The sequence below is a fragment of the Orbicella franksi genome, chromosome 2, assembly GCF_964199315.1.
Source record: "Orbicella franksi chromosome 2, jaOrbFran1.1, whole genome shotgun sequence".
NCBI lineage: Eukaryota > Metazoa > Cnidaria > Anthozoa > Scleractinia > Merulinidae > Orbicella > Orbicella franksi.
In genome coordinates, this window is record NC_138146.1 from 27968545 (window position 1) to 27993990 (window position 25446).

General features: G+C 38.4%; 2 protein-coding genes, 1 non-coding gene and 1 pseudogene across 3 annotated transcripts; 2 read left to right on the forward strand and 2 right to left on the reverse strand.

The window, feature by feature from the left end:
- Positions 1-2: 2 nt before the first annotated feature.
- LOC145479055 (sphingomyelin synthase-related protein 1-like) lies at positions 3-7898 on the reverse strand. The gene is made up of 3 exons (XM_081457299.1): positions 6543-7898; positions 5483-5633; positions 3-4927 (listed from the first exon to the last, which is right to left on the reverse strand). The coding sequence occupies exons 1-3, from the start codon at positions 7323-7325 to the stop codon at positions 4575-4577; spliced, it is 1287 nt and encodes a 428-aa protein (XP_081313425.1). The 5' UTR covers positions 7326-7898; the 3' UTR covers positions 3-4574.
- On the forward strand, positions 1489-1560 carry Trnaq-uug (transfer RNA glutamine (anticodon UUG)). Its single transcript has one exon. It is a non-coding gene; the product is annotated as a tRNA-Gln (tRNA).
- A 998-nt stretch (positions 7899-8896) lies between the features above and the next one.
- On the reverse strand, positions 8897-10048 carry LOC145479056 (sphingomyelin synthase-related 1 pseudogene; annotated as a pseudogene).
- A 3455-nt stretch (positions 10049-13503) lies between these two features.
- LOC145479085 (hsp90 co-chaperone Cdc37-like) lies at positions 13504-25302 on the forward strand. Its single transcript, XM_081457340.1, has 11 exons — positions 13504-13657; positions 15625-15758; positions 17445-17556; positions 19557-19604; positions 20460-20510; positions 20949-21011; positions 21757-21915; positions 22564-22679; positions 23891-24020; positions 24245-24313; positions 24483-25302. Exons 1-11 carry the CDS (start codon positions 13625-13627, stop codon positions 24711-24713), a joined length of 1146 nt encoding a protein of 381 aa, XP_081313466.1. The 5' UTR covers positions 13504-13624; the 3' UTR covers positions 24714-25302.
- Positions 25303-25446: the final 144 nt, after the last annotated feature.

The window sequence follows — 25446 nt, forward strand, 5'->3', positions numbered from 1 at the left end:
GTTTTTCTTTTTTCTTTTTCTTTTTCTTTCTTTTTGTCATTAATGTTTCTTATTTTTTAAGGGAACAACTATGAAAACTGAGTCCTGAGTTGTTAAAGCTGTTTTTCTGTCATCGGGATTTAAAAACACAAACGTTTACTGACGCTCAGTGGTGATATTCAATATTAAAACAAGGGTTTTAACCCTCCATCTTGTGTAGTCTAGCCAACGATACTTAAGATCAGCAACAGTTACAATGTAACACTTTCTACGGTACGCACACGGTACTACTTCAGGTACCAACCCACTGAAGAAACCACTTAACGGCCTACAGACACCCGGTGGGGCGTCTAATCACACAGAGCTTCATAAAAAGTAGAAACTTGTTTTGCGAGTTTTGGAAATCACAACAACAGCATTTTTTTTTAATGTTTTCTCTCAAGTGTCGTTGTCCGAATCATGACCGTTTTGCCCGAAAAATTACGTAATTTTCCGTAGCTGGGGAGCTGCAGCCCCCCTCGCTTCCCCAGCTCGTATGCTTATGCTCAGCAGGATCTGCAAATGGATAGATATCATAGATGCTCGACCAATTTATAAAACTGGTCGCAAAGGCTAGGTAGACAAAGCTGTCTTTAAATGCTACTCAATTTAACTCAATGCCAGCCATGCCAGATCATTACGTTCAGAAAGTGAAACAGATTTTCGACATTAAATTAGGCTAAGCACTTTAGTAAAGTTTGTTACCTCACATTTGGGGCTTATCCTTTTAAACTTCAATGAACTTGATCGATGACAGCCATGGCGTCGCAAACAACGGCAAGCAAGTAAAACCCTTGCATCCGGCATTCCCTGTTCGTTTGGCTTGCACATGGCATATATTTCTCAGCGACGCTATTACTTGGGATCTTTCCGTAAACTTCTGTCGTCTGTCACAATTTTCCAGAATTTAGACGACTCTAGAGGAGCCTGTGCGAGGACAATTACGGAAGGAAACCCAAAGAAAACGTCTCACAAGCTTTCCTCGCAAGTTTCATTCAACTCGAGAAGTGAACGCCGCGTCACAATTTTGGCGCCTGTTCAAACTATCGCTCCGTTTAGATGTCACTGAAATGTCCACGTTATCCATAAAGAAGAACGTTAGGGGTGGACCATTTGACTTTTGAAGGGGAATACGGGTGATTTTGACAAGCATACTTGTACGAAGAAAAAAAATGATGAGAAAAATTCGGTGAGCCGAAAAAAAATAAAAAAAATTGTTACACGGGAAAAAAATAACATGTCCGGAGAAAAATTTTCCTAGCCGAATAAAGGGTTTGTCGTCTATAAACTCATGCAGGGCTCCTGACTCATGGCAATCTGACAAAATGTTAATTATCCTTGTACGTGGTCGTTTTTGCGAGAGGTCGGAGAGTAATTTCCCAATATAACGTACAGTTGGCTACATAGTTCTAGTTGCAATCGCCTTATGACACTGTTCTAGTTTACGTATTTTACTCTTACATTGTGCAAAGTTCCATGGTGTAATGGTTAGCACTCTTGACTTTGAATCCAGCGATCCGAGTTCAAATCTCGGTGGGACCTTCAAGGACTCTTTTTTTTTTATCGACGGGAATACATGAAAACCACAACGCATTTTTGATTCAAAGAGTTCGTGCACATTTTGGTATTTTCCATACTCCCGGGGGGAAGGGGAAATTCCGATATGGAAAGGTCGGGGATGCTCGTTGTCTCGCTTAGGGGTATAAATCAAGGATTGTCGTCTCACTAAGGGTGTTTATGACGAGACGCCACTATTTTTTGAACAATACAAAAGCAAAGACCAATACAACGTAGCATGATTTTTTTTTAAAGATATACTATATTTCCGCTGGCCAAACCAGCCTTCTTCAGTTACAATGAGAATTTGACATTGGAAGGGGTGTTTTTGTGGTTTGTTAGCGTAATACCGGAAATAAGTAAAACTAAACTCATTGACAGTTTAAAATAAAGACAAGGTGAAAGAAAATAATGAAATGACGTAATAACAGGAAATTACTGAATGTGTTTCTTGGCGGATGTTAAGACCATAGGGATGAATTGCTCTGCCTTTTTGAGTTAAAAAAAGCTTTCCTGGCCGTACGGATATAGTCTCGGATACTTAGCTGTTTAAGTATCTTTTGGGCTCTGTTTTTAGGCTCGATTTCTGCCGGTCTCTGGAGTCCGGTCTACTAGCGCGAGCTCCTTTCCTGAACAGCGACTGGTAACCGTGCCCTATTCCGTTATATTACAGGTAGAGGTCAAAAAAAAAAAAAAACAGCTTGAGCCACACCCAGATTGGTCTTCTTTAGGGGTTTAATGTATTCAAATTTTCCGACGATTATCCTTTTCATATGGGAGTCCACCCCCGGGACTATTATTTTCATTTTCTAGACAGAGGTGTTTTTTTAACTTTTAGTAGTTTTTACTGACTTACGAGTTGTAACCATGATGCACTGCGAGCATTAACATACCATCGTAACTATAAGGGGTGGGGGCTCGAGATTTGGTCCAAGACGAAATTTAAGCTGACATGAAATTCAGTTAGCTGAGTGTGTATTTCACATTAGCAATTCAGTACTTTTCGCATATTGCAAATAATTCCACGTCTCCTTTTCAGACATTACCTTCACTGTCCATACTTTTTTCAAGGTTTGGAAAATTGGTTTGCAGATTGCCGTCCGGACCAAAAAATTCAGAACTTAACTGTAAATCCTGAATGAGGCAGACGAACTTCAGTTAGTTTGATAAGCGTCGCAAGCATAACCATAAGAAAAAACAAGCATAAGGATCAGCGCACTTTTTCCTTGTCGTTTCTCTTTTATTTTTCACCGCATGCCTTTGACTTCAATAAGCGTTTGACAACGGCTTGGGAACTAGACGTGAGATAGCAATTAATAATTTACTTCACCATACAATACTGATTGATCTTTATAAAATATATTAGTACATATTATAAATACTATAATTTCCTGCAAAACCGTAAATTTTCAATAATTTGCAATGTAGCCTCTATATCATTCTACTGCCACAAAAATAGCTGGGTAAAAATTTCATTGACAAAATCATTTTGCTACTATTTCTGCTTAAGTAAGATGTCGTAACAGAAACCCACACCTTCGTCTGTAACAAAAGCTTTTCTTAGGTACTTTTCACTTTCTTTCAAAATCGATCACACAAGCATAACTCCTGGGAGTATTATTTCAACTAAATTCCAAAAAATTCAAAGATAAATATGATACAAAATGATCTGATATTGGCTATTGTGTTGTTCCAGAAAATATCCATACACCTAACTAAGAGTCATAGGAAATTCTGCAGCAGAGGAGGTCTAGCAGGGCTTTTAAAGAAAAGCATGAGATTGAACTGGAATTTCCAGAGGGGTGAGGGGTTCACACCAAAAGTCCCCCCTGTGAGGACCTGTGAGGGAAGTATGGGTATTTTCTGGAGCAATACATGTATTTACATAGCAGGTATCAAGTGTTACCTTTTTCTATGGCAACAGTCCAATTTTATTATCATTATTATTATTATTATTATTATTATTATTATTATTATTATTATTATTATTATTATTATTACTAGTGTACCAATACATTTTGTGATAAGTATAAGTGTAAATACAAATCTTTCTGTGATCAAGGATAAATTATCTGCCCAATAAATTATAATATAATGTTTGATAAATAAGTAAATCTGCCCCTTATTTATGACAAAAATCCATGAAAAAAAAAGTCTACAATGTACTTTATTGCAAGTTTAGTTTACTATTGTTTCTATTTATTCAAGAATTAGAATTTGTTTCTTTGAAGAGATGTTGTGGTCTGATCTTACACAAAAATCACACTAAACATTTCAAGATTTTCATGCATGCAAAATAAAAGGAATTTGCACTTGTTGTTTTTGGTTCCTGTTACTAGATCGGTCAAATGGACTCATATGATTGCCAAACCAAGGCTGTGAGTCATGGATGACTAGTGCAGTTTTGCTCACCCTAAGACTTACACACATGTTAGACTCCTTAAAGCACTTCACTGAAAACACTTCATATGCTACTTGTAAGAATAAATGTTACATTCAGACAAAGCTAAAGTATCAGTCATGATTAAGAATATTAATCCTTGGAATATGTTAGAATATTAAGCCAAAACTATCATTTGCTTCAAAACAATAATGAAGTGTACATAAAAAAGTGTGATGGCCTAACTTAATCAAAGAGTTGAAAATTTCATTTGAAATAAATCAGTTCCAATCTAGCAAAACATTGTCTCTTTCAACAAGTGCAGATTTCAGTGCATAATGTTCATGTATCACAAAATCTGCAAGATACAGTACTACCATATGTAGAGGTCAATTCATTGAAGATAAAAAGGGCACTTACAATATTCTAATAAACATCGTTCAAGCAGTACAAAAAATTTCTGTAGTCTACATCATCCCAAAATTCTCAACCATTCTCCCAATATGCTGATTTATCTTTATCACAATAAATTATATATTACGTGTATAAGCATCAATTTTGCCAGTGTCCTGAAACAGTGTTTATCAGAGTTGTAGCCCTGGCTAGCTGTAGCTTAAAGTTAGTCTCTTTTAAAACAGCAGGGCTCTGAGGGAATTGATTGAGACTTAGATTTCTGGCAAAGAAAGCTTGGCCATTTAAGAGGCCATTCATATTCATTTGGCACCTTGCCAGAAACCTTTTCTTCAAAAAACCAAAACAATGGAAACCACACACGTGTCCTCTTGCTGTCAATCTGCTTCAGTGCTCGGGTGTTAGCTAGGGTGTGGTAATAAAGGAACAGACGGGAAGAAATGTAGAAAGCAATTACCACATCAATGGAGTAGTGTTCATGCGCAGCCAGAATGAAGAAGATTCCAAAAATGTTCAGGACCCAGCAGCAAGTGTGTAGGTAGTACATATAAGAAGGTGTGTCTGTGAAAAGAGACCATCTGGCTCAAAATGTGTTGGCAATTATCCACATGACTATATCAGTAAAGCCAGAGTGTCTCTGATGTTGTTACATAGGTCACACTACAGAACAATGTGTTCAATACATCACTTTTTCAATCACACACAATCACTTCAGCCAACCCTCCAAAGCAGGTACCTATAGGTAAAAGTAAAGTCTGGATACAAGCCAAGTGGTCCATCAGGCTGGCACTTATCTCTGTTTTTCTGTTGTAGGAAGCCATTAGGAGTATTCCTATCCCCACTTAGATGTGATGCTAGTCCATCACAGGGTTACCCCCCAGTATTAAATTCGCTGGTAAGCATTTACATACCTGGGTGGAGAGAGGCACTGTGAGAATAAAGTGTCTCGCCCAAGAACACAACAAAATGTCCCTGGCCAGGGTTTGAGCCCAGACTGCTCAATCTGGAGTTGAGTGCACTAAATGTGAGGCCAGCGTACCTCCACAAAAAAAAACAAAAAAAAAACATGGTACTGAACAGGTACCTGAAGAAACACTGTTGTAAAAATTTACTTACATTCAGTGACAAAGAAATTTAACAGGGTGATGGAGACTGTATGGCCACTAAACATGTAGTCACCACAGGTTCGCACGCCATTCACAGACAGGCCAAATCCAAAGAAGATCTCAAATGCTCTGCTTATCTTTGTCCAGGTGTCACCATACAACTAGAGAAGAGAAATAACAGCTGACTTATTATTCCATATTTTAGGCACTTATAACACCTGAATAAACACCTGTGAAATGATAACTGACCTTGTTATGTAGCTGGAGATAACTTGAAAATAACACACACTTTTATTTGTTGATTTGTGGTCACGTAACTACAGTAAATCTAAATTAAGAGATAGCTACCAAAAAAAGAAGATAGAAATGCCCTGCCAGGGACATTTAAGCAATCATTGTTGTCTGCTCTCCCGCTAACTTGCCTTATTACTTTACCCTTAACTCCAGCCATACAGCAAAACACTAAATTACTGGTCCCTAGGGAAACAGTTAGTTTTGCTTTCCCAGGAATATTGAAGTTTCCCATGACAAAGTCAAGGGAAACATTGAGATTCTTGGAGAGAATAAACCAACTATTTCCCTCGGACCAGTAACTAAGTGTATATCTTACTGCATCTGCATATGTTGCCTGAGCCTATGGTCATGCTTGTGCTTTGATGCTCTGATTATTTCTTTCACAAAAATCTTGGTCTATCAATTCACCTCAGAAATTTTTGCAAAATGCACTTTGTGGGAATAAGATGGCAAGATTACAAAACTATTTTAAGTTATCTTCAATTACAAATATTCAAATCCTAACTACATTACTACTATTAATGATTGATGTGTAGCAAAAACACAATACCGCCACAATTTAATTTAAACAATCGACATATAATTATGTAAATAACTTGTCTTCGACATAAAAAAAAGTCCTTCCACCTGGACAACAGCGTTAATTCTATCTAGTACTATCCAGCAAATAAACTTATGCTTCATAAGAAATGTAAGCTTAGCTTTGAAAAACGTTTCATTTGCATAACTGAATAAGTCCTTCAGATGTTGAGCAGAAATCTCTTCCGTCGTCTCACCTTTCCCGAGCATTCCAAATGAATTCCAGGAACACTGAGTGAAGTGACGAACATTGTAACACAGCGAAGTAGAAACACTGTACCACACAAAGCGGCCATTCGCCGTAAAATAATTACTCTGTGCTTGTGTAAGAACACGACCGTGGATAAAACGGCAGCTAAAATAAGCGCCGTAACCTCGCACATTTTGAAGGCCCATGGGATAAGAGGAACATTGTCTAAGACAATATCGGGCAGAGGTGGATACTTCTTCATATCTGGAACACGGTCGTGAACGAACACCATGATGAACGACGTAACAAAAAATACTGAAAACGCGTACACCAAACTAATCAGGGTTCTCCCTGTTTCCGAAATGTTCGAAAGGGGATGAACGTAATCGTTTCTCTCGTCATCAGAAACTTCGAAATCCCGAGGCCGCCGTTCACTTGAACTAGTCCTAAACCTGCCCAAGCTATCAACCTGATCAACCTTGTTTCGTTTAACGTATCCATTGGATCCAGTGGGCAATGCTAAGGAAGTCAGCCGGTTGTTTCTTTGCTGAAGAGTACTTATCGCAAGCCATAGGCGCTTTATATCGCCAAGAATGTTCAACTCTAGCGGAGGATTTCTCAAGTCATCTTCGTTGAGGACAAGAAGCGCTTTTCCGTCGACCTTATGATCACTACTGAACAGATCCACATAGTCATCAAAACCGTTTCCTTTAAGCCACAAGCCCACATCCTTACAAGTCCACTGATACACGTCTTTTCCCTGCCCCATATTTTTCTCAGCTGTTCTCATTGCGCGATCATGTGTTCTATCTGGCTTAGCTGCCACGCACTCTTCACGTCAAAGAAAATAAAAATTGGGTACCAGCCTCTTTCGGTTATGGCAATCGAAAATACGGTGGGAGTTCAGTAAACAGTAAATGGGACCATATTGAAGCAGGTATTTGAGTTATCAATGTTTTAGGTAGACACGTCTACTTTCCGTGTACCTGCTTTTATTGTTGTGACCCAGGACAACTTTAACGATTACATTTCATTCGATACAACAAGTGGTATCCTCAAGTAAAAGTTGCATTGATTGAGCTTTTCTCACTGACCGCTCAAAATAGTTAATTTAGGTTATTGATTTTATTAGTAAACTAGAGCTGGAGGGAGAGACCCTGGAACTACACTTCCCTAACATGTATCCGAGCGCATTGGAAGAAATAAAAGCTGGGAACAAAGTGGATTCTTCTCTGTCAGTTCTGTGTGAGTTTGTGGCTCACGGATCAGGTTCGCACACCACTACGCCATTACTATCCATTGCGGGATGAGCTAACGGTATACCTTGATGTACTGTCCAACTCACATAAAGTCACCGTTCCCCCGCGCAGCTTCAGTCTTCTAAGCTGAAAAACTCTAACCTGGCCACACAGGCAGTAAAAGTATGATTCTTAGTGCTCAAAAGATAATATATTGGCCTAAAACGCAAGCTGCAATTCCACAAGAGAGTGTCAAATGTTCATTGTGTGCGAGTGTGATTGTTCGTCGCTCGCGAGAGAACCGATGTTGTCTCTTGAATTCATTTGGCAGGACTTATTCAACCAAGGAGGGCTCAATGATATGCTGTTGTGGTAGATTACTCCACTACAGTGACTGGTTTGAGGTGAATCTGTTGAACGAAGACATGACTGCTACAAGTCTCAGTAAAAAAAAGCACACTTTGCCCGCTATGGTGTGCCGGATAAACTTTATGTCAGACAATGGGCCCCAGTATACCTCTCAAGAGTTCTGAACTTTGCCAAGGCCTATGACTTCAAGTTGATCATGCGGTCGACGTACTGTATCACGTTAGAGCCACTGGTAAAGCCGAATCTGCCGTCCTAAGGGAGGCCAAACAGATGTTGAAAAGTCGGATCTCCTCATCGGTCTATTGGACCTGCCGAACACTCCGCCTCCGCCTCTCCCCAACATAAAGGCTTCCCTGCCATCGAAGTCCACGCTACTTGAATATCTGAAACTTTCCTGAGCCGATCAGTGCCACAAGTAGCCGTAGTGCGTGACGTTTTCCCCTTTTTTTCCCAGGAAATTTGTTTCCCTTCTGATGAGCAGAATTTACTTTTTTTTTAGTAACGTGGACTAATCCTCTCCGCGTGCGCTACGAACAAATTGCTTTGTTTTAGAAAGAACAGTACTACAAGGAAAGCAAGGAGTTTTCTGAAGCAAATATATATACCTTTGTAATGTGAAGAAGCAACGTAGGCACGACAAGTGCGCACAAGTACTTATATCACTCACCCCTATCTCCTTTCTCGCCGCACGATTAATTAATCAATTTGTTTTATTTTTATTTATTTATTTATTTATTTATTTGTTAATTACCTGTTTAATACCTAATTTACATGTTAGTACTTAGAGCTTAGTGCATCCGCCTCGAACATTTTCCTGGAGTACTCGTTACTAAACACGTATCTGGTGCTATCTGAAATAAATAAGATTAAGGTTTGCTTAGATGTAACCTTAGATTTAAAAAAAAAAGTTTCATTTTCATAACTGAATGGGTTTTTAAGATGCTAAACATAAATCTATTTCCTCTTCTTACCTTTCCGGCTGAGCATTCCAATTGCAAATGAATTCCAGGAACACTAAGTGATGTGACGAACATTGTAAAACAGCGAAGAAGAAAAAGTGTCCCATACATAGCAGCCACTCGCCGTGCAATAATAACTCTGTGTTTGTGGAAGAACAAGACGACCGATAAAAAGGCAGTCAAAATAAGCACCGTGCCTTCGCACAGTTTAAAGGCCCATGGGATAACAGGTAAGTTGTCTAAGACAATGTCAGGCAGAGGGGGATATTTCTTCATATCTGGAACACGATCGTGAACTACGAAAACCGCGACAAACGAAGAAACAAAAAACGCTGAAGACACGTACAACAAACTAATGAACATTTTCCCTGTTTCCGAAATGTTCGAAAAGGGATGAATGCAGTCCGTTCCTTCGTTATCAGGATCTTCGAAATCCCGAGGCCACCGTTCACCTGAACTAACCATAAACCTGCCCAGGCTATCAACCTGATCAATCTTGTTTCGCTTAACGTATCCATTGGATCCAGTGGGCAGTACTAAGGAAGTCAGCCGGTTGTTTCTTTGCTGAAGAGAACTTATCGCAAGCCATAATCGCCTTATATCGCCAAGGATCTTTAACTTAAGCGGAGGATTTCTCAAGTCATCTTCGTTGAGGACAAGAAGCGCTTTTCCGTCGATCCTATGTTCATTACTGAACAGATTCACATAGTCATCGAAACAGTTTCCTTCAAGCCACAAGCCCACATCTTCACAAGTCCACTGATGTACGTTTTTTCCCTGCCCCATGTCCTCAGAAAGACCAGAGAAGAAACGGTATTGTTTTGGCTTTAGGGTGAACTATGTACATAGAGGTCGGATGCAATCAGAGTAAAAGTTTATAATTTGCAATGTAAACATGTTTTAGCTGGACAAACAAAACTAGTAAACACATGCTCAGATTTCGCTAAAATGGTCGCGACGAACAGTATTAAAAAGGAAATTAAAATGTACCACAAATTGAAAATGATGACTGAAATGATTTTAAACCGCATTGAAACAACCGTGAAGTGTGGAAAAAAGCAAAGGTTTTCCTTCCGTGATAAGTTGTAATGTAAACTGGGCTAAATAAAGAGAATATATCGTGGAGTATTCTAGCCTCGAATCCCCTAAAGTGACACCTTAGAATCCTCAGGTATTCAAGGCGCACGTCATATGTGACGTACACCTGGAGTATTCGAGAGTGTTTAATCATGTGTGCACGCAACACGTGACGAACACCTGGCGTGTTCAATAATGTTCAAGAATGCTGACTTGTCGTATTCAAGTTGAATTCGGGAAAGTAAGCCAGATTCAATTAGGATATTGCAGGTGTTTTTCGAGTCAGGCGTCCTCGAGTACTTCAGAATATTGCGGTGCACGTGTTATGCACCGGTCCCTATTCGGGTGAATATGGACCCGAATGGGCTACCCAGTGATTTCTGCCAAAATATTAGAGCTTCCCAACAAAATGTGGTCTAGTGCACCATTTCAGCTGTTGTCTCGCACAAAAATAGTGTATAAGGTTTGGTCGTTTGAAGTAATAATATTACCTAAAAACAAAAACCGCAAAAAAAAGTTCTATTTAACAAATTGACGTCAGTTTTTTTTTTATGCGCCTGTCCTCTTATTGATGATAAATTGGGTCATAACATTGTCAAAGTGGCTGTGGAACCACGAGCCGCAAGATTGACTACTTTAAAAAGTCCATAAAATCTTATTGGTTGAAAAGTTGACAGTTTGACAGCTGAAAGTTGAACTTGAAAGCTTGCATAAAATAAAGTTTTATCCGTCCGTCAGGCTCTTATTGATGATAAAAATGAGCCAATCAGCGCGCGAGAAATTAGATAGTTATTGTGAAAATAGTAATTGAATTATTTATATTCGCCCGGTCTTCTCGTGCAGTATACTAAAACCCAGGTCTTCCCTCTTCTCCCCACACTTTATGGGGGTATGATACCCTAAAATATGGCGATGTTCATGAAAAATTCAATTTCTTGGAAATACAAGACTTAAGACCCTTGAGGACTTGTCAAAAACATTTTGAAACGATCTTGCCGAATTTCTTTCCAGATGAGTGTGAAATTTAAGGAAAGTACACAGTGGTATAAGTTTTTTCACGTAGCAACGGCCATAGCAACGACCGTTTACTATAAGAACGTGACCAAAACCATAGATTATTTTTAACTTATATGAACGAAACTATTTAGAAAAAAACTTTTAAGACATGCACAACTCGATTGGTATAATTATTTGTGAAAAGCTTTGCCTCAAATTGCCACCACAGGCTCATTCATTTCCCTTATGAAAAGGAATATTTCCCACAACTGCGGTAACTTTTTACAAAATAGAACAACCATTGCACCCCCTCCCCCGAGACCCAATCTGCACCCCCACCCCCGCTATTTGTGGCTCGTTAAACGCTTAATACTTCGTGTAAGAAACTTAAAGTGTACTTTTCTCAAAAGTTTACTTTTGGACCGACTGACTTCGCGCCAACATTTCTACTTTGCAAGGTTTTAAGTAGAAATCCCGACACTTGGGCTGATCAAAGACCAATAGTGTCGTGATGTCATAAACCAAAAAAATCGTAACATTTTAAGGTCTGTCACGTGACATGAGATGATTTGTCCATTGGGTGTGGTAAAAAAATGAGGTTATTTCCAAATAAAGCTGTAAAAAGCACTGAAAATAAGAGTTAACTGTCCAAACTTAGGTTCATTGCACGGAACAAAACAGAAACTTACATGATATGCTTATTTGATAGTCAAATCTTGTTTTGTAAAAGAGCAGGAAGTGTTGGCGTCAATACTATAAAACACTACCTCAAAAGGCTGTCGCTGGTTTCCATAGCAACCATCTTGAGTAAAACTCTAGAAATTTAATTTCTCTTCTTGAGTGCAATAGCACCCAATTGATCTTTCTTCACCATATTTAAACAAACTTTTTGGTCCATTTGAGGGTACTGATACCACCTTAATGTATCCGGGTTTTTATAGTACGTGACTGAATGGGTGTCCCCGAGTTTTGGGTACCCCCATCCCTAAATCTTTAGTGAGTCTAGTGATACAGTCAGCCGATATGGATATCTGTACAGTCCCCGAAATAATCCCGACCCCGAAGTGACGCCAACCCTGAAATGGTCCTTGGTCGCCCCCGAAGCTATCCCTATTTTTCTTTTCGTCGACCCCGAAATAATCCTCAAGGAATTTCAGGAATTGTCCTTAAACATGTCTCAATAATCAGGGAAACTAAGTCCATTTTGGCTTGTACGTATATGGCAAATAAATTTACGGCACCGGCATCAAAAATTAGCTCGATTACCAGCAGAGATTTCGGGAAATGAGCCCGCGCTCAACCTTCTCTGGGAGGAAAGCAGTCGGACCCGAGAGAGCGGCGAAAATCGAGCCTATATCGACAACTAAAAGCAAGATGATCTAGATCATCCTCTATTGCAATTGCTAAGCATTGCTATTTTAGTTTTAGTTTACAAATGCTTTTGAAAGCCTTGCAACACTGTATGTATTTATGGTAATGCAAATAAAACTAGTTTTTGTTGTTGTTGCTTAAAGAGAGTTTAAGGGAAAAACTTTATTTTGTAGTACAGTTTGTAGTGATATTTTTAACTGAAGCTTATAATTGTTATGGAGAAAATATAGACTGCAATGCAACTATGTAACAGGGACAACTTTAATTCTTAATAACAGCGTCGCCAAGCTTCCGCCCGGGCGGTACTCCCAGAAAGATTGGGTGGGGGTGTGCGGCCCGCTTCCCAAAGTCCTCACCTTATTTATGACAAAAATCTGTGATTTTTCTTTAAACTCTGTCTTCATGGCGTTATATGTTCATTGTCGCACTTTTCCTGACCATGTTGTTTTACATTTTTCCAGGAACAGTTCTACTCTATGTAAGTCGCAGACCGTTTCTTTCTGGGTTAGTGAGAGAATTAATAATCTGATCGCGATCAAATTGTCATCGCGATCAAAGCATTGAGCGGGGAAATAGTTTTTATGAAATCAGCTAATTCTGATTATTCGACGGGAACTAATGTTGTGTATAAAATCGGTTTAACAGCACTTCCTGAGAGGATAAAGGGTTTTAGAGCAAAATTGTTACTAGCCCCAGTATGCTGTATTTGACGCTGTCTGTGTTTTGGGCATCCCTTCCCTGGACACGCGGGGTAACCATATAACTAGGGATTTGGGCACAGGGCTACCCGAAACACAGGGATACTCAATTGGACTGCCCATAGAAAATTTACTGATCCCGGAAATCAACGAAGCACTACTGCATTTCTTTTTTTTAAATCGATAATATAATACGTACGCTCATCAATCTGACGAAGAGACTCTGCACGATTGCGGTTCTATCTGGCTTAGATGCCGCGCTCCAAAAAAATTATCTACGCACCAGACTCTTTCGGTTCACTTCGTCAAAGGTTCTCGCCATATTTTGTAAAGATTGTGTGCATTTCTTCCCTGTCAAATTCTCTATATCCAGTCGAAAATATGGTGGATTACAGTAAATGGGACCATATTGAGGTAGGTATCTGTGTTGTCAATGTTTTGTGTAGACACTACTACTTTCAGTGTACCTGCATTTGTTGTTGTGACCCATAAACAACTTGAACGATTAGATTTCGCCGATACATGTATAACAACAAGTGGTATCCTCAAACATAAGTTTAGAAAAGCTTAATCTTTTCCTCAGAAAGTTATTTGCCCAGAGCGTACCACTGCCGTTTTATTACAGTTTTATGCGACAAAATCTAGATTAGTGATTTTACAAGGTGACTACTCTTGAGAATGTGAGCTTATAAGGAAGTGCATTATTAGGGAGAAATTTCATGTCATAATGACTGCCAGTAGCACTGATAGTATTAAAGAGCAGATTGGTAGAAATCAGTAGTGTGATTTTTAAAGTAATCTAGTCAATTCTTAGTTTGCAGATTTTACTTTTTAAAGCTTTATAAAACCTAATAAGTCCTTGCAAAAAGAAAAAAAAAGGGATAATCAAGAATATAAGGCAAAGAAAATGCCTTGAAACTTTTACTGAAATATGTACTTATGACTAAGCATGCAGTCAAGATGGCTGGATATCAGCCTGAATATTTTTTGCATGTTTCTCAGGCAAGAGCCAATCAAGATCATTATCACGTGAAAAATAAAGTGAGGCCAATAGTGAGCCATCTTGACTGAACAATCTTGGTCTATAAATAATTTAGTTTTATTTATATGGTAGAGAAATACCATTTTTCTTGCCAGACAAGGTAGGTGCTTCTGAGTGGGTCAGAGAGACCCATCTTGTTGGCTTTTCATCTTGTTGGCTCGGTTGGTAATGGCAGGACAGGATGTTTTTCACTTTTACTCTTAGTGGAGCTACAATGGGCGACAAAAGTAGTTGAGACACTTTTAGAAAATGATGCTTTTCGATATTTGAGCACGTATTCTATTTTATCTGCATCTAGCGTTAATTCTCTGATACCTCAGGCCCCCCAATTCAATGTTGTGTAGGTGCTGTGGTCTGTGCAGTCTAAGAAATAGAAAAATCAACATTGTTTGAAAATCTCGAAAAATGGAAGTTTACTGCCAAGTGTCTCAACACTTTTGTCACCCATTGTAGTCATATAATCAATCATATTTAATACTGACTATTTTTATTTAGGCTTTTAATTCTCAAGAATTCTGAGGAGTGATCAACAGCTGAGTTGTTTCATGATATCAAAATATTTTCAGGCAGACAGTTTGAGTTAGTGAGCATAAAGGAAATTGTCCAGCAGGAGATAGTTACCGACAAATTCTCAGACCTAAATTGCAGTAAACATTGAAACACCAAGAAGGGAACTCGTGCTACCTTTTAGGGGTTAAAAACGCAGTTCTGGTACCTCTTAAGTGTGTTCAGTCTCAAAAGGTCCACAGCAGGATTTTTTTTGCGGTACCTTTTAGAGTATTAGCCGAAAAGAAAAATGACAGTAGATAATGTGTTGCTTTAGAATTGGTACCTGTTAGGAGTGAAAAACATTTCAAGCCACATTCACAAAACTGGTACCTTGTAGGGGTTCTTTTCAAAATTCCCGACGAACACACGTCCTTTTTATTTTGGAGTTACGATAATAATATTGTCTTTGATAATAATATTGTCTTTAATGTAAATATTAATTTAAATTAACTTAGCGTGCGGCCAACACAACTTATATCTGCATGACAGTGACCAACTCAAAAGCTCATTGCCTACTTTGGTCACTGTACACAATTATTAAATATTGTTTCTTCTAGTTAATTTCTATCTGTATTTATTTTTCCTATATCATTGTAAACCATTTTATGTTAAGTTGTTTTTCTGTAAATAGTGTGCAATAATAACAAAAAACTGAAAACTAAAAAAAAACTGAAAAACTGAGTGAACCCCACCCCCCTTCCCCTTGGGATTGAAACAAATGTAGCAAAGTCAGTAAGGAGATTAAATATTTTTAAGCTTGAGACTGAATGATTGACAGTTTTTTTTATAGATAAGTGATGATGAAGATGACACCCACCCTAATATTGACACACCCAGCCTTTTTAGATGGCGACACCAGGCAAGGGTTGAGAGAATGGAGGAAGCAAAGAAAGAGAGGGAGACACTTGAAGCAAAAATTGAAGAGTAAGCCTTTAACATAAACTGCAAATTAGCAGTTCTATTCAGCTGCATACAGCATTATGCCAAAATGCATTTTAACTTTTATATTAATTTAAACAGTTACTTGATTACTGAGATCCAATAAAGGCAAGTACAGTGGAAGCTCTCTTAACAGACACTCAGTGTTTCAGCCAGAGCGTGCCATTGTGGGAAACACACGTTGCAATCAGAGATGGCCCCCAGAAAAACGAAGAAAGGACCAATTTGGCCCTTTCCTTTAACAAGATTACAGGCTTAACCAGACGTAGTATTTTAAAAGCCATCCCAGGGCTTGAAATTGTGCCCGATACGGTCACCAATGTAACTAACATTTCATCCTTGGCGACCAAAATTCGGCAAAAATTCTGGTGTAGTCACCATAATGGTGACTAAATTTCTCTGTGTTGACGGTCAATCCAGTTATTTTGTCTCACATTATGTCCTTCTAGACAATCATATTTAAAGATCTTTGCTTCTAAAACATTCAACATAAGAAAAGAAGTCAATCCATCTTTTTGCTCTGCTGTATTGATTATCTCACATGGGAAAACTTCCAAGTTTGAAATCACCCTATAATGCATTGCAAACCCTTGATCATTGACTATGTCATGTATGCCTAAGGACTGTTCTCTTGTAATGCACGGATCATACTAGTATCTGATTCAAAAGAAATTTATTGAGTAGAAACACTTCAAAAAGCAGTTACTATTAAATTTTATCCCAGATCCTAATATACTGCTTTATTTTCCTTGGTACCCTGACGCATTTTTCCTTCTGTAGCTTTTAATTTATTGGCCCCTTTCCTAAAAAAAAAGGCCCCTAAAAAAGGTCTTCAGGGGCCACTTTGGTCCTCAAGAAAAATTTTCTGACTGAAACACTGGACACTCTCGTAAGCAGACAACTCTACTAACTACCACCTTCACAAAACCCCTTTTGAACTCTCATACAAACTCTGTATAATTTACTCATTGCTGGTAGCAGACATTCTTGTAAGTGACGGTGGACACTTGGAGGCCGTACGATCTAGACTTTTCCTTTGTTTTAAGGCTCCCGTAAGCAGACATTTGAAAGGAATTGGGCCTGACTTAAGAAGATACTCAAGAATTTGTAAACTGTATCACTGTTTTTTGTTGCAGCAAGACTGTTAGTTTTATATATACATGTACCTACCTTATAAATAATGCTATGTGTATATATACAGGAGAAATGATAAAAGAAAGAGAATCAACTAATCTTGAAATTTAATGTTTAAGATGGATTCCGCTCAAAGTTCGAGCAATAAGTGCAAAAATTATTTACTAAAAATCTACTCATATCACGGTAATTTTTGTAATACTATTTCAAATAACTAAGTTTGGTTCATTTTTCCAAGTGACCCCTTGATTAAATTCTCAAGCATTCTTGAGAAAGTTAATGTCAAACCTCACAAGAATGCTTAAAGCGTGTGTTATTGTGTTTTGAACTGACATGAAGTGTCTGTTTTAATTGAAGTATGGATAACTTCAAGTTCAATTTTACCTCGCGGGGTCAGCTTGAGAGCTTAAGTTTCGATTAGTTCTTCTTAACTGTATTCAGAATAGTACCATGCTAAGAGGGTTCTTTAGTAACTTAATTTTTGCTACTATTGCTTGAATATTCTGTAGAAATCATTTTAATCCTTTCCATTTCTAGGAATAAAAGAAAGCTTGAGCAAGCAAGAGAAAAACTTAAAGATACAGATTTAGCAAAGGACAAAGAAAAAGAGGAAAAGACAAAGAACGAATTACAAGGATTAGAGAAAAAGGCGAGTATTAATTTTTTCTTCCATTTTTTGGATTCAATATACATGTATCATGCTTCACAAAGAACTCCTGCATGTTACCTCACCTTTTCACCGAAACATAGCTGTGAATGGTTGCTTTGCACATACCCAGCAGTTTGTTATGGTTACATGTACATTTACTTGTCAAAGTGCAGAACTGTTCAGAACTCCTAGAGCTCTGCACACTCATGCAGTGAGTGCAGGACTCATACAAATATATGCAATTTCTTACACTCTCATGCTGAAACAATTATTTCTCACACATTTCAAGCTTTTTTTTAATATATAATAAACAGTTCTTTTTGAGGTACAGTAGAAAATTGCTATTAAAGTTAAGAAATTACTTAGATGGCCTCTTTCTAGAAATAATTCACTCTGGTTAAATTCTTTTATACCCACTTCAATCACTTTCCAAAAGTTGAAAGATCTTGAAAGACAGTCCAACATTCTCTTTCAGAGCCAGCATTACACTGGTCAGTGGGGGCTCACTAGTTTCTAGGGTCTCATTTCCACAAGAAGAGTATTTCTTAGACACTTCAAATGTATAAATGTAAAGGGGTGCATGCCCCCAGACTCCCCTAGTTTGCCTTCATCTTTACAATTGACAGTTGAAAATCTCACTCTTTTGGCAACAAATAAACCAGAGAGATCTACAGTTGTACACTTTCGTTAACCTGTTTACAGTTAGCTCTCAACTAGACACTCTAAGGCTTTCTTCACAAAACACAGCATTCATCAGGAGAGAGTACATAACACAAGCTTTTGCACTCTCATCCCTACATATGTACATGTAGTTTCTGTGGTTTACGCTTGGAACGCCTGGGAGCATGACCCCCCTTTTGGAGACTAAACAGCTTGCATTTTGTGACTCAGGCTTTCCTACTGAAGCCTGAGTAATATTGGTGACTGTAATGAGATTTGAGCACATTAGTTTTATTTTATGAAAGTAAATCAGGGATGGCGCTAGGATTTTTCAGTCTGGGTCCAGGGACCCATATATCTGGCCAAATATGGGTCCCTAGCCTTTTTTGTGGGTCCAAATAATTATGTTGACAGCCCTCCAAAAGAAAACTTGTTGCTTTTCAAATGAATAGCAAATAAACCATTTAATTTCAATTACAAATATTTCAACTTAGACACATTGACATTTCATAATGAAACAAGGGGCAACTGAAAGATGGGTAGAGGGACACTAAGGCTTCTCTATTTTCTGCGACGATGCTGCTCTTTGAAGATTTCTTTTGCCCTCGCATTGTCACTCGCTGCTTTAAAACGCTGCTGTTGTTGCAAAACCTTAGCTGTACTTTTATGATCAACCTGTTGTATGTGCCGTACAAGTGCAGATCTTTGGAAATTTTGGCATCCAGTCATGAACGTGTTCTTCTTTCCAGCTTTTAAACAATCCTTACAAAGCATTAATAAATCACCTCCGGTACCTCTGGTCTGGAGGCAATGAAATTCCTTCAGCCATTTATCCAAAAATTTGCCGTGTCTACCACCCGTTGCCATTATCACTTGAATACACAACACGTGTTTCTTTGAGTGAGAAATCAATTCAAAATGGCGGATGCTTATGCAAGTGTCCCGGATGTGTAATTGTCACCAGTCTTCAACTCTGCTAAATCCAATATGGCAACCATGATTTTCTGACCTTTTCGATTCTTTCTTAAAGTTTCTTCGTTTCTCAAACAACAGAATCTAACTGACCTGTCAAGGCTAATGCGATAAGTCTTCCAAGTAGCCTGTTGTGTCCTGGGACGCATTAAAATTTTAAAAATGCATTTTTCAGGATTTTTTTCGTAAAAATGCACGATTTCTGCCTTAATATCATATGATAGTGTAAATCTGCAGGTCTGTAGTCTCCATTTTTTGCACACCAATATGTTTAGTACACTGAGTACTCCTTAAGACCAAATGTCCAAAGTTCAGTGCCAGTCAACCCAGTTACAAGGAATTAATTAAAAGTAATTTCGAATTTGCAGCTGAAGGAGCTCAGAAAAGATGATGAAGAGTTGACCAAGAAAGAAAAGGTGAGATTTCTTTTCATATTTAAGTATGAATTTATAGATGATTTGTAAAACAAATTTGACGTCACTTGCCGTACATTGGATATGAGATCATGGTAGATAGCCAACGAGGTGCCTAGTATCGAGTTGGCTATGATCAATTGTCTCATATTATTGTTTATTATACATTGAACTCGCTATCTCTTTTCTGATTGGCCGAAAGCGTACAGTGAATTTTCGAAATCAGTGCCTGTGACATCATCTAGCTGCAGATTATACACTGATCATGTCAAGGACTCTCAAGGTCACGGGTAATCATGCCATGTATGACCACAGTGCATGATTTCTAAGGGTAATTATGGCAAGTTCACACACTTTGTGTTGCTTGCCGTCAGTGAAGAAGCAAAACCATGACTTCCTTTCTTTTTTTTTTTTTCATTCAATGTATAATAAAACAATATTATTACATTCAGTTTTTGTGATGTGCAGAATAATCAAGGTCTCAGTAAGTGCTATCAGCCTCAGCCTTTGGCTTTAGCTGATAACCCCTACCTCGACCTTGATTATTCTGGATATCACAAAAACCTCATCCAATAATTGTTTAAAACCTGATTTTATGGGGATCATTTCCTTATGAATTCACAATTTACATTCTGTTACATGTACAGGTAATGTCCCATAGGCTTTAATTTTGTTATTCAAATTTTAACAAAGAGTACAAATGTAGTAATGTCTGGACTTGTTTCCTATTAAGTGCATGTAAGCTTTGAAACTTCACTCCTTTATATCAAGAATAGGTGTCAGTAACAAATAAATATTCTAATTTTAATAAAGCACATGTAGTTTATCTAACAGTTGACATGCTGATTTGATTTTCAGAAAGCTCCTAAGAATGTGGACACACTGAGTCATGCAGGATTTACCAGAACAGTGAGTTTGAGATCAAGTTTTGTTGTGCAGGACATCTACATACATACTAGTCTATATGCTTACCTGTAGAATATCACAGATATCAAAATAACATGGCTAATTAACAATTACTCTTGGAGGGAGCGTTGGATGTGAGATGATAGACAGCCAACGAGGTAAGTAGCACTGAACTGGCTATAGTCATTTCATATCCAACAAGCACAAGTGAAATAGTTGTTTTATTAAAACCGCCTCCAAAATATAGAAAACTAAAATGAAAATAAAAATGTCCAAAACAATTATGCGTATTGGTGTGAAGCTCACAAGACTGAGTGAAAGCTGACACTAACACTCAGTTTCTGAATAGTAATAGTGTAACTGAGGTATTTATACAATGCAAATTTATGGTAGTTGAGAACATTTAACTGCATTCTTTAAACTTTGTTTATTTATTTCAAGATTATCAATGCTCCAAAGAAAACGGAGGAAAATTTAACTGAAGATGAAAAGGCTGAAAGATCTGTGAGTAATTTTTCCTTTTTGTGGTAAAAATTATCACTTCTTGGGTTGTACAATTATGCCAACAAACTTTGTACTGATCAAGGATATTTCTAAATGAGTCCAGAATACTGGACACATTCAGATGTGTTTGGTAAATGTTTTGTTTTGTTTACTGCAAAAAACATGCACACAAGCATGGGACTGCATGTAAAGAATGATGGGATATTAGACTGGTATCAGTTGGTACAAGTACTGTATGGCTTGTGGAAGTATGAAAAGAAAACTGAAGAAGAGAATTAAACCTCATCTTTGTTTTTCTTTGTGTCATTATTAAGTTTTAATATGTACATGTAGTATTTAACCACAGCATGTGCCGTGTATCATGGAGGCGCAGTGGCCTCATGGTTAATGTGCTTGACTCAGGATAGAGCAGTCCGGGTTCAAACCCTGGCTGGGAACATTGTGGTGTGTTCTTGGGCCACACACTTTACTCTCACAGTGCCTCTCTCCATCCAGGTGTATAAATGGGTACCAGCCACCTATAATGCTGGGGATAACCTTGCAATGGACTAGCATCCCATCCAGGGGGAAGTAGAAATACTCCTAGTCGCTCCATGCCACAGAAATTAGGATAAGCTCTGGCCTGAAGGGCCCCTTAGCTTATATGCAGACTTTACCTATGTCAGTGTACCAGTAAACACTAGGCTCTCACCAACTACGTATTATGCAGTTTAACTGATGTTTTTTTTTTCCTTTCAATTTGTAGCAAGCTTTTATGGATAAGTACAAGAAAGAAATAGAACATTATGGAATGTTGTATGATTACAATGACAGTGAAGACTATCTGCGTAAAAATCCTCATTTGGCTTGTGACGACACGGCTAACTACCTGGCTCTTTGGTGCATCAACCTGGAAGTGCAAGAGGTACTGATGTCAAACAGCACGTGACCGGTAGCACAAGCTTTAAGTAGGGCTTCATGGATCTGTAAACCCATGTGACAAATTGTACTAATGTATCAGCTTCTTTTTCATCAAATTTTGAACTTTTTTTGTTTTTCAGTTACTTTCTTAGCAACTGTAAAATTTTCAGTCTGCACAATACCTTCTACAGTGGAACCTCGATACATATATAATGAAGGGTCATTAGGGACTGGCAATAATTAATATGTTCGAGTTATAACAAGGTTTCATTATATCAGGGTTCTTTTCCATTTATTTTGCTCTTACTGGGGGGAAGAATATCGTTCGCTATAGTGAGGACTTTGTTAACAGAGGTTCGTAAATCAAGGTTTAAAGGACATTTTACTTCTATGTTATTTGGCCCATGCCATATTTACATATGGATATATTGCATTTATATGGGTTTGAATAACCTAATAAAAGAGCTGCACTCTATTGGGTCACTCTTGTTCCTCTCATGAAGTTTCTCATGTACCAGGTTACCCTAGTCTACCATTTCTGTGCTTCTGTTCTTTAACGACCCCGTCTCCAGCCCTGTCCTCTCTACTCCTTGCAGAGCCATTTTATAGCTATAGTTTCATGTTTTAATGAGACCTATTTTTGTTGGAACAGAAACATTCTTTGGTGGAGCGAGTTGCACATCAGACTATCATCATGCAATACATACTGGAGTTGGCCAAGTCACTAGATGCCAGACCTCAGGCCACCATTCACTCCTTCTTTACTAAGTAAGTAGATGTACATGTATACAGGCAGAAACAGTAGCAGTTAACTACATATGAGGTACATATTGGAGTTGGCCAAGTCACTAAATGCCAGACCACAAGCTACCATTCACTTCTTCTTTACTAAGTAAGTAGATGTACAGTGTATAGGCAGAAACAGTAGCAGTTCACTACATATAAGGTACATACTGTAGTTGGCCAAGTCACTAGATGCCAGATCACAGGCTACCAATTTCACTCCTTTACTAAGTAAGTAGATGTATAGGCAGAAACAGTAGCATTTAACAATATATGACGTACATATTGGAGTTGGTCAGGTCACTTGATTCCAGACCTCAGGCTACCATTCACTCCTTCTTTACTAAGTAAGTGGATGTATAGGCAGAAACAGTGGCAGTCACCTTACCGTCGAAATTTCATATGTGATAAGGTGTCCTGATTGGGGTCATGTAGTAGCTCTTGTGAGGTCTCACACATAAATAGTTCGACACCCTTTGATAGAACAATAGAACAAACAACATAAACAATGCCCCTAGCCCTAGAACAATAACAGCTGCCACCATGTCGACAAATAAAATCACAAACCTATAAAAGCTGCTACACTACCGCCTGATTGTGTTCCGCATTATAGATATCGTACTTACAACAGCGAAAATGCAAGGAAAACAAGGAGTAGAGTGAAAGGTTTATTTCGTTGTTGTTCTGTCGCATGTGTCAAAACGGTTCTCTGTGCAAATTCATTTACGTATATTTTTCAACCTATTTGAATCTGAAATGTTCGCTCCGGGCTCCGTTTTGAAACTGGCGTAAGGCAACACGAAAATGGGTTATGAAATAAGTCACGTTTGGTACGACCAAACCAAGTTAGCAGATTGATGTTCCCTGCATGGCACGAACACACATTACTGATACTACTGTTTCCTTAATATCCTGATACTAATAAGACCATGTTTTTCAAGAGATGAGATGAACATCAGATAAAAATTTTAACAAAGGATCAGACAGACCTGTGAAGAAATGAAAACAGATGGTTTCATAATAGGCTCGAGTCTTCATACCCTCCCTCCCTCCCTCCCTCTCTCCCTCCCTCCCTCCCTCCCACCCTCCCTCCCTCCCTCCCTCCCTCCCTCCCTCCTCCTTCTCACCCCATCCCTAATGTTGCCCCTCATATTGTCTTAATCTCTTTTTTCAATTCTTCCTTGTGCATCGCAAAGGATGAAGAAAGCTAAAACAGACTTCAAAGAATACATGGACGCGTTTGAAGATGAACTTCAATCATTCCTGCAGAGAGTCAAGGAAAGAGCTCAGGCCAGGATCGATAAAGCTATGAAGGAAGCGGAGGAGGTGAGATTAAACAAACTTCTCTCAAATGTAACTTCCACTTCAGCTTATTTTTTGTTATCTTTTAAGAATCAGGGAGTGCTTTGTGGTTACTATGCATTATACATCGTCACTGGATTTTTCTCCATTTTGTCTTAGACCAAGTGAAGTTCTAGTATGTTCCAGTGGAGACTGGATCTTGTTAATTATACACGTAAGTTCGACCTTCTTTCTGTTTGTGCTCCTAGGAAGAACGACAAAAGAGACTGGGCCCGGGCGGTTTGGATCCTGTGGAAGTATTTGAATCGCTACCACCGGTAAGTAGAAACTGTGTACCTCGTGTTGGAGATACAATTCTAGACAGTTTAAACGTCATTGGCGCCATGTTCATGGACGTTTTTTTTTTCTTTTTTTTTTTGTTAGCTCTTCCAACACAGGAATTAAACAGAACACGAGTTGTAAAGGTTACCTTTCTGTTCTTTTCAGGAACTTCAGAAGTGTTTTGAAGAAAAAGATATTCCCATGCTTCAAGAAGTTCTTGGCAGGATGCCCGAAGAAGAAGCAAGGGGCTACTTGAAGAAATGCATTGATTCTGGTCTGTGGATTCCCAATGCACAGGATGCGCAAGCGCAGGCCAAGGGAGGAGACAGTACGTCCCAAGAAGAGACGTCGGACGAAGAGCAATACGAGCGTGTTGTAGAAGAAGTGGACAAATGAAATCATATGGAGAGTTTGATGATTAACGGCGGATTTATGCTTTACATAACAGAATTTTAATTCTAAAAACTACAAAAGAATGTAAATTATCATATAACTGTGCGATAGTCTCGTGCTTGTATGATAAAAGGGGTATAGCTGTGTTCATTTAAAATAATGGCGGTCTTGAAAGGTTTTAAATTTGCACTGTTAAACTGATAGACTCGTTTTTAAGTCCCTGCTTGCAACAACTAATGAGATGGGAGACAGAATCTTCCCAAGGCCTGGTTCCCAAGATTCTGATGCAGGCAAATCCTTCCCATAATCTAACGAGAAAAGGAACTTACTGAAAACTGTATCAAACAGAGTAGTACGAAACAGGGGAGTTATGCTATGAACTATGCCTACTCAACATTTGTGACTGACCCATTATCCGCTATGCTTCTCTGTTATTCAACCGTCATTTGAAGATTAGGAGATAGCATTTTTATTGTTTGGGTAAAGCTACTTACTTATTGGAATACTTAGTGCCAAACTGACAGCCAAGAAAATGAATTTGCACAAGTCTTAAGAAATCTCCTGATAGCTGATATCAATAAAATTCTGATTTGTTGTCATAATGTAATATTCTGCTCTGCGTTTTTATTGTGAGGTCTGTAGATCAATCTGATGGAGTTTGAACTCTGGCCGCGGTCTTATGCCTTTTGCTCTAGAAATTACTCCACAGAGCTTTATTATCAACTGATCATGAAAT